General features: G+C 38.4%; 1 protein-coding gene across 26 annotated transcripts in view; it reads right to left on the bottom strand.

Moving 5' to 3' along the window:
* Nucleotides 1-217: 217 nt before the first annotated feature.
* The window catches only part of SLMAP (sarcolemma associated protein), a 77,127-nt gene continuing 67,238 nt past the window's right edge, over nt 218-10,106 (bottom strand). For 16 of the 26 annotated variants that reach the window (XM_066195371.1, XM_066195383.1, XM_066195375.1 and 13 more), the window contains 5 exons: nt 8,053-8,373; nt 7,087-7,204; nt 6,601-6,772; nt 5,051-5,185; nt 218-507 (listed from right to left, as the gene is read on the bottom strand). In XM_066195371.1, coding sequence (XP_066051468.1) covers nt 418-507; nt 5,051-5,185; nt 6,601-6,772; nt 7,087-7,204; nt 8,053-8,373 — 836 coding nt within the window. In that variant the 3' untranslated portion in view covers nt 218-417. Of the gene's footprint in view, nt 508-1,528; nt 1,619-5,050; nt 5,186-6,600; nt 6,773-7,086; nt 7,205-8,052; nt 8,374-10,106 lie in introns of all 26 variants that reach the window. The other 10 variants (XM_066195372.1, XM_066195384.1, XM_066195378.1 and 7 more) reach the window with 1 other exon arrangement.

Below are 10,106 nucleotides of genomic sequence, written 5' to 3'. Positions count from 1 at the left end.
TTCCCAAGTATCTGCAAGGTTACTTGGCTCGGATGTCCAAATCAGTATTTTCCTCTTAAGTCTAGCTATCAGATTCTAAAGTCAGTGTCCACAACCCTAGCCATTATAAATAATTTGGTACCAAGAAGCCTGCTTTAGGCCACCATTATAGTATTCAGAATCCCAACATACTAATTTACAACTTGCATGAAGTTGTAAGCAAAAATATTGCTCACAGTATAATGAATCGCAATTTTATTCCCTCTTTATAGACAGATACATTTTATACAGTTTAAAGCAAATGACCCTACTGCTGTTCTCACGCAGAGCTGTGCTGTATTAAGAGGTAAAAAGGAAGAGAATTAATCTGTTTTCCCTCAGTATATGAATGTTGCCAGCTTCTAAAGGGAGGACGGTGTATGGATTCAACAACAGTTCTCATGGAGAAGCTCTGGTTAGGCCTGGGTACAGCACCACGGCTGTTACAGCAACCAAAGCTGCCATCACAGGCATCCAAGGCCATTGTCTCTGTGTGGAGAGAAAAAAGAAATCAATATCATATTTGTTCTAATTCATACTAATCAGTTTACCTCGTGGCTCCTGCAAGTCCCGAGTACCTGTTGACAGGCATCACTACCACGTTACCCACAAGCCCTGCTGAAGGCTAGTCCTGACTTGGAGCACCACAGCAGACCACGTTCCTCTAGCACAGGGAACTCCACGCCTCTTCGTGACTGAGGATTGTCTGGAGGACTTTTGGCAGCTCCGTATTTCCAGGTTTGTTACTGTACACACCTCAGAGAAATCTGCCACTGAACATGCGAAGGCTTGAGATGTTTAAAACATCGCTCATGCCAAGTCAATGCTGGACAGAGGTTTACGCACGTCTTTAAATCCAGACCGTTTAAATCCACATCTGTGACTTAGTTTGTAGCGGATCCTGACAACACCATTTTTAACAGACTGTCACAACACTGCATGACAACAATGGCATTTTAAGAGGAGGACACACTGAGAGACAAGAGAAAATGCAAGCTGAGAGTTCAGAATACAAACCAACCACCTATTTCTTGTCTTTTTTTTCATCTTTCCATCAGCAATAGTGAGAGAAATTAAAGTGTTTAGAGCCAGAGAGGAATTTCTTAGTCCATAGATAGGAACCAAAGCTTGTTGAATTTTATTATTAGAGGCAAACTCTTCATTTTTTATAGTTAATTAAGCAATTAAGTTTTCTTACAAGCCCTAGCATCGCAGCATTGTGCAAAAGGCAGCCCATTTGCTGAAGACAAACTGAAACCGAGTTAGAAGAGGCACGTTCAAGCACCAGTTAGAACAAAATTAATTGTTAATTATTAAAGAAATCACAGAGATGTCAAATGATTAGTGGATTGCTCAGCTCATCAGTGTCAACAGAATGGCATATTAAATGAAGGGTTTGCTTCAGGTTAAGAAACACCTGTGAGCATTTCACCATGCACTATTTGATACAGAAATGGCACAAACAGGTGAGAGGGACAAACATACATTGACTGAACAGTAGTGCTTGTACCTTTCGCTACCACAATGGGCCGTAACACCAATACAGGAAAGCCAGGATTAGGCCGATGAATACGGCTGGGACGGGTTGTAATATGGAAGGCTAAAGAAGGGAAGGGATATTAAAAATCACTTAGTGCTATAAATCAATCAGGTAAAGATGATTTAGAGAGGGGAATATAAGTCAGTAAGTTTTGTTTTAATTGAAATGTATTAAAGACATCTAACACATTACAGCATTATCTAATCTGGTATACAAAGTTAGTACACCATTCTACTCAAATGAACAGGGATGTTTAAAAATAAAGGGAAGTAGGCAGAAAATGTTCCAAGAAACCTCTTGTCACAACTTGGAATTTAGCACTTGAAAAAAATACAAATGTTAAACTGATTTGCCTGTATCTTATTTATAGTTGATTTTCAGTTTTTATAAGTATGAGGAAATCCTATTTGGATTTCTTGAGAGATGGATGGACTCACATCAAATACTGGATTTTTCAGCTATTTCTTCATTCCTTGCTAGTTAGCCTTTTCCATTTTCCATCACCAGCCTCCAGAAAATCAATCTATTTTTCCTCAGTTAGTGAATCAATTACAGCTATGTCCACAGGCAAACCCAGTAGTTCAGACATTTCCGTGAGATTGTAACATGACTGTACAATCCACACCCAGTTACTAAAAAGCAGAGAAGCACATTTCTCTCAGAGATACCACAAAGCTCAGCATCTCTGCCAGGTCAGCAGCCTTGTGACCAAATGCAATTCTGAAAATCGATCAAATGCTGCAGCTGGGCCAAACCAGCAGCTGTCCAGACTGCAGGGTTCATCCAGCTTATGGCCTCCTCAGAACCATACACACTTTTTCTCAGCTATGTTCTATTCGTGGAAACTACTGCACATTCTGGATGGAACAGCCTTTATCTGTGATATGAAAAATTAAAAGCAAAAATGGACCTAAATGCTTTTTAGGCTGTCCTTGGAAGACATCTGCTTTCTCTGTATCCTACTCTATATATTTGTGCACGCACAAAGACACACAGAGGGTAAGGTTGATCCATGCCAAATATTTTTAAAACTGTTTGTGCTGAAATTACCTTAATTTTGTTCAGTCAAATAAATAAACCAATGATAAATTCATGCTTAACTTTTCTAAAACACTGTGATTAGTAAGTAAAATCTCATCCTGTTACAAATTTGTAGGAATCACTTATTTACAGAACCTCCAATATGGTTCAAAACACAGAAATATTAGAAGGTGTTCCAGTCTTGCTCAATTAATTTTTTTTTCAATTAAGGCAAATACTTAACAGAAAAATTATGTGTCACTACTGAAGACTTTTTCATGCAAGATTATTTTTGTGTCATGGGTGCCACGAATCACAGTGCCACCTTCCCACAGAAAGCCTGTTGGCAGAAATAATCACAGCAGTGCTCAAAAAAGTGCCAGAGGTTTAAATCAACCAGAGCAGCTAATGTTCTTAAAGCATTCAAATCATTAAATCTGTTGTGTAAAGCGCATCAGGAAGTAACCAGTGACTCCAAGCATGCAAACAACAAGTAGTACACCACACCGCTAAGCATTTCAAAAACACAACACTGCAATCCTTTTTAAAACTTGAATATTAAAAACTTAGTATTTAAATTATATCACAAATGGAGTACAGAAGCCTTGTCTTTTCTAACATTTGTTGCTTTGCTGAACAATTCTAGGGATTTTTTTTTTTGTAAGTTATACACATTCTTGGCAAATGATATCAATGATAAATTACCATCACATTCAATGAGATCACCTCCAAATGATCAGATTTTCCCCTCACAAACTTATCAATACATAAAAAATCTCCCTATTGTCAAGGAGCATTTAACTAGGTGCTCTGACAAAATTGTGCATCTTTTATTAGAATATGAAGATATGCAAACTCAGACACAGATGGGCTGCAAAAAGGAACAAATCCCACAGTGGGAAGTCACTTTCTGTCCTCAGAAATGAAGTAGCAGATAATGATTCCAGCATAAGGGGCAATGGTACTTGAAAAATTTGACCTTGGAACTCAGCCCAGTATCCATGATGTTTGAAACAATCCCCAAGATGGATATGTTTTACATTACTGACTGTGAGTAATGTTTGGTGAGCAGTGAGTTTGCCCTTATATGGAGGATGCTCTTCATCACACCCTGACCTCCAGGTTTCAACCGTCACAATTAACTCCTCTTCTGGAAGCAGATTTTGGCAACTGCTGTGGTTTCTGCTTTCATTTAAATACTCACCTCTAAGTCTCCCTAAAATTTCCTTTTAGTTTTTTCACTTTCATCAGGTGCTTCAATTTCCTTCACAGCATTTCAACCCCTTTTTCCACTGATCATTTTGATTCTGAGGTTAATGTTTCTAACAGAGCAGAAAATCTCATATTCACAATTATTTATTCATTGTGATCTCTTCTATTAAAATGGGGTGAGGTTTTAGTCTGGTTGTTTTTGACTTCTGCTTTAAGTAAGTCAAGTAACTCAGCATTATCTGAGCACTGCAGAAAAATTCTAAGCAAGAATCAGGTTCCAAGAGAATTATGAAATCGTATTCCTGAAAATATGGCTGAAAAAAGTGAGAAAGGCTTTGAATTCTTTACATCTTTGACAGCTCCATCATGTTCAAGGTTTATATTCAAGAATTGATTATGGAAAGGATATTCATACAAACTTTAGGCATCCAGCAGCCATCTGATTTAGAGGATGGGACCTGTACAACTTCCTCTGTAGTCAGAGACACAGTTTGCTAAAGTCTGTTACAGAGCATTCATTATCCTCCTGTTTTGTTCTGTGCATTACAGGAGCTGTTCACCCTCCACTGACCACAGAGGCAGTACAGGAAGACAAAAACAGCCCTCTCAGGGTAGTAAGGGACCTAAAATAAGGCTATGACCACCTTATAATGTGTGTGCCACACCCTTAATGTTTAGAAGAGTTCAGAATCCCAGAAAAATAAAAAGTTGTCTCTAGCTGGGAACTCAGTTCTAATGATACAACCTCTCAGATAAATTGAAAAACAAAACCCACTATTTTCATTAGTGAATAGAAAGGACAGTTCAATTGCACTGTTTAAAGCATGAGCCCATCAGAAATAACCATGGTTAAGAAGCATAAGCAAGAGTAAGGAGGGAACATCCATTGTAATAAATACTAATAAAATGAGAGCAGCTTGAAAAGGTTTACTCAGTTCATTCTGATACAGGTTTGTCAGCTTTTACCCCTGTTTCATTCTTTGAAATCAGAAAATTTTACTTAGTTCTGGTTCACTAGTACTTAAGCCACATGTTTTCAAGAGGGCAGGTATCTAAAGACATACTTAAAACTGTCAAGGAACTGTAAATTTAACCTTCATGTGTAATTATAACAGTGGTATGATGTGCAAATCTGCACAGGTAGGACCAGAATGGAATTTCACATAACATGGATCCTTTTCTATTTGACTCTTCTATATTCCTTCAACAGGATTGCGAGTGTAATAACCTGACTTCCCCACACATTTGGTACAGACTTACATTGTTTCCTTTTTCTTGTAGCAGCTTCAGGTTTTCTTTACATTGTTTGAGCTCCTCCGTGAGTGACTGGTTTTGTTGTTCAGCCACCTCATACTTTGCTTTCAGCTCCGAGAGCACGGTCTGTGTTCTTTCATACTAAAGACAAAGAGAGAACAATCTGTGGACCCCTGGACACCCAACACATGCTGACATCTGCTTAGCACACAGCTCCCTTTTCTGTCATCTGCCTACACTAACTTGCATCAGTGCACTCCCTTTTCATAAAAGCAGGGTAGAATTTAGATTTCCTTTTCTTCTAATTTTTTTTCCCCTGCTTGGCAGGGCTAAGGCTACTAAACCCAAGGAAATACAAAAAAAATGCAAAGGCTTAATTAGTCTCTCATACCAATTATTCATTATCGTATTGGAAAGGACTGTAAAAACTACAAAGATGAAACAAGAAACAGGGGAACAGTCCTTCACATTTGAATAGTGGTCTTACATCTAGGCTGCAGCTTACATACCTACACCCCTCTAATAGGTGCAAAATTCAACACTCTGTATGAAGTAAATCAAACCCTTTTCCCACACAGCAAATTCAAATGTAGGAGCAAGGCAGGCATTAAAAAAACATGCCTTGTTACTGTCATGCCCTAATCCTCCGTGTGGGTCAGGTACGAACAGTACTGGGTGAATGTGACATGTTCCTGCACAATGAGTAGCTTTTCCTTTTTCAAACCCACACTCCACTTTTTCTGTTCCAGCAGTCCTCTTGACAGGGCTTAGTAAGTACAGAACCAATGACCTTCAGTACTGGCCACAAGTTCACCACAAATTTAGAAGATGAGGCATCTTTACAAATACTGAACTGATTACAAAACAGAGATTAAGACAACTGGGATTTTCAGATTCTGAGAACTGTAAGGAATGTGACATGGATGAATTAACCACACAGCAAACAAAAGGACTGCAAAAGAAACTAAGAGCAGTGACTAGAGAAACATTCAAAATGCTCATAAGAGGAAGCAAATAAGTTGTTGGAGACTATGGCCTTCTTCCAGACATAATCTTTAGAGTCCAGGCAGATTAAATACATGCTCAAAATGCTGGCTCTTCCTTATGCACTTACAAATCCACAAAGATAAAAAGAGGTTTTTGTAAAGAATGTGTAGTCCCATTGCCAAATAAAAGAGTTCAAATCTAACTGGGAAGATGAGACTGTAAAAAAAAAAGAATTAACTTTGACTCACAATAGCTAAAGAAACTCTGGACCATCATGTCCATGAAGACTCTGAAAAATTATTTACCTGTCTGAACATCTTAAAAGTAAATTCACTTCAGTAATGCATGTAAGTAGAGTTTAGGAAGTTCTCAAAGAACACGTGTATTTGCCTGAAGTCTTCCTTTTTAGATTTGACTCCCAGTTTATATTTTCTTAGCTACCATTTAAACTGCTTGCAATAAACATATGAAAAAAAATTCTTTACTAGAAAACTTTGCCTTTTCTTTTAGCGTAAAAAGGTCAGTAACTGGGCATTACATTCTTGCAAAATGGAAATACTTCATGTTACCTCTTTCTGAAAATCCTTTGCTTGACTCTCAGCTTCACTGAGTTGAGTTTTCAGACTGGCTGCATCCCGTTGATGCTTTTCTCTCAAAGATCCCATCTGATTTTCAAGTTCCTTTCGAGACATTTCAAGAACACTTATATCGCTGGTTAGTGCTAAACTCTGTTTCTGAGAGCTGAAAAACAAAATACAATAGCTTCCTTATGCATTTGAGATTTACACAAACAGGCACTTTTCACCCTTGGAAGCTTAACACATTGGTTTTGATATGTAAATATCAGTTTAGAGCAATCACAGAAGTACAGACCATTATTGTTTCCCTTTACACAGTGCTGACACGAAAGGCTGGCCATGGCCTTGCTTTTAAAAATATGTGCACAGCTTGCTGTGTATAATTAACGTTCAGAATCTCTTTTGGGAGGTAAAACCACCACCACCAAAACTCTTCAGCTGCTGTGGTACCTCCTAGACAAAACGCCATGCCCTTACCTGGAAAGCTCCTTCTCTTGCCGTTGAAGTTCAGATGCAAGTGAAGTATTTTCCTTCCTCAGTTTAACACATTCAGCTTCCAGAGCGATCCACTCTGCCTTCAACTTTTCAAGTTCACCTGCAATGTATAAGTTAATTCAATTAAGTAAAATTATTTCATGACTGCTTCAAGGAACATCAGCTAATAAATGGAGGAAAAGCTGGTATCAGATGTAAATCTCAAATATACCTGTTTGTAACCATGTCACATGAATTCCCTCATGAGTACCTGTAAAACATTACAGTATCTTCTACTGCTATGAGGTTTATTATACCCAGTGCCAGGCAAGTTACTTTTTTCATTAAAGCTTTTTCTAAGGTACTAAGAAGTAGAAAACAATCTTTTTATGGGTCAACTCTAGTATTTTAAAAACACTAGTAGAAAAGCCTATTTGAAGAAAATAATTTCCAAGGGCTTGAAAACAGCAAGAGAATCACTAGATACCATGCCTCTGTTACTAGGCAAAGAATGTTTAAAGCAATAAGATTTGGTGAAACTTTGTTAGAATTAAAAATTCAGGAGCTCCCCCTTAATGGGCTTAAACAACAGAGAAGTTATACAAGTCCTCTTGGAAATTTTCTGGCAGTATGAATCCCTCAAACTGTAAAAGTGGAATTCCACTTTCAAAGTGGAATTCCACTTGGCCTACTGATATCAAAGAGTACCTAAGTTAATTTAGGCATAATTGATAATAACTGTTCAATGATGCATGCAAAACATCTTTTCTAACACCACAAGCCTTGGCACACACACATAAATACACACACATGTATACATATGTATATACATATACACATACATATACACCCACACAGAGCAAATGGCTACAAAGGGACAGACAAACAGTGATTTGAGTAACTGGTATTCACCACAATGAGCAGGATGCTCTGGTAGCCATGCTCTGTGGCACCCTTTCAAACAAGTACCTTTTAGGCGAGAGGCCTCTTCCTTCTGCTGCTCCTCACACTGCTGGCACCTGAGCTGAAAACTGGCTTGCAGATTGACAATTTCTTTTTCATAATCCGAGGCATCTTTCCTCCACCGTTCAAGCTCCGTTCGCACCATCTGCAGCTCAGCTTGTAATGCAGAAATATCTGTGTCTCGTTCTGATGCTGTTTTTTCTGCTACTTTTTGAAGTGACAGAATCTCATTTTGAGCACTGACTAGTTCATTTCGAGTGCTTGAAATTTCATTCTCTTTTTCCTTGCGAAGATTCTCAATTTCTTCTTGCAACCTTCGCAACTGAGCTGGAAAGTAGACATTCATGTTAATATTTTTTCAAACTGTATTTACAAAAAACCTAAAAACCTTGCCTCCCTTTCTCAACACATTGATATTTAACAGGACTAAAGAAGGCTAATGCAATTGAAAAGACATATTTATCCTGTCAAATGCTGTACCTTAAAGAGGCAAGTATGTAGGCCATGTAATACAGAGAGTCGAAAGAAACAAAAATTATGTCTGGACAAAGCTGTCTTAGACAAGGCTGTGCTGTGTGTGTGATACCAAAGCAACTGTCCAAAATCTGAAAACAAGATTAAGACCCAACATCACTGGAAGCAAAACAACTATTAGAGGACAAGGACATTAGGGCTTTCGGGACAACAGGAAAAGCAAGAAAGCCTACGTCACAAGCCCAACATTCGCAAAGCAACACTGGAAATGTTTGCCTGTTCAGCAGTTAACTTAAAATGTCTATAAATATTTGAGGTACAGAATAATATCTACTCTGTTCTCAACAAGCAGTAGAGGAAATACACATTATTTCTTTGCAAAAAACATTTTTCAAAGCACAAGATGAATTTTACATTGAAAGGGACAGTGCACCATGTATACTGAGCTAGAAGAAGGTTCTTCAGCATTTACAGCTTACAGTAAACATATAGCAGTCACATACACAAGGCTACTTGACATTTCTGCATGAAGCAAACCTTATAAATTATTCCCATCTAAAACCCTTTCATTACTAAAGATATCTCTGAGCACAATAAAAAAGTTTATTCTACTCCATCTCTTGAAACCCGGGTGGGGAGGTGTTTTTTCTTTATCTGTTGTAACTCCAGGAGGGAGGGGGTGACTGACTTTCTGATAACAAGCCAGCCGTTAAAACTGGGAGGGGGATTGTTCCTTATCTCTGCTCACCCTCCCATTACCCCCATGAGGATATCTTTTGTTAATGGGCTTTTAAAGCTCACAATGACATGACACATTACATAATCTCATTATGAGATACTCTAGACAGGGAGGAAGAGCCAAACCATTTTCATCTAGATAAAAAGGAGCCACAAGTGTTACCAGACATCCAGTGTTCCCATGGGACTCCCAAAGGAAGACCAGACCCATCTCTGGACCCTTTTTCTCTACAAGACCACCTCTACTTCCAACAGGACCACTCCAGGAGGGCTTACTTTTGGACTGTTCCCAACACCCTGACCAACAGGGTGTCAGGTTGTTTTTCTGACTGTCAGGGTTTTCTAGGATTTCTTGTTTGTTAGTTTGCTATTCTTTGGTACTACAACATTTGTATTTTTAATATCCCTAGTTAATAACAGCTATACCTATTCCCAAAATCTTTGCCTGACAGCCTTTTACTTGCAAATTTATAATAATTTGGAAAAAGGGGGCAGGGGCTTACATTCTCCATTCCAAGGGAGACTCCAATCTTCCCTGGCAGATACCTATCTACCTAAACCAAGACACACTAACAGAAACCAAATGAAGCCGTGGATGAGAAGAACCTGACAGTAAGACAACACACAATGCATCAACAACTGCCTTTCAACATATCCTTATATTGGAAGCCTTGAACCTACCAAAATAATATGCACTAAAGCACAAAGAACTACAGCTTGCTAATACAGCAGGTGCCTGAGCAAAGGAATGCAAACCATATCTTCCTGATAGCATTTTCTTCATCAAGCCAAGCTAAACTCCTACTTCTTGGTGATGGCAACATTTCAAAGAAATGTGGTTTTTATCC

The sequence above is a fragment of the Chamaea fasciata genome, unplaced genomic scaffold, assembly GCF_029207755.1.
Source record: "Chamaea fasciata isolate MVZ Bird 193981 ecotype frontalis unplaced genomic scaffold, bChaFas1.0.hap1 SCAF_13, whole genome shotgun sequence".
NCBI classification, from domain to species: Eukaryota; Metazoa; Chordata; class Aves; order Passeriformes; family Sylviidae; genus Chamaea; species Chamaea fasciata.
This window is presented reverse-complemented; position numbering and strand designations above follow the sequence as displayed.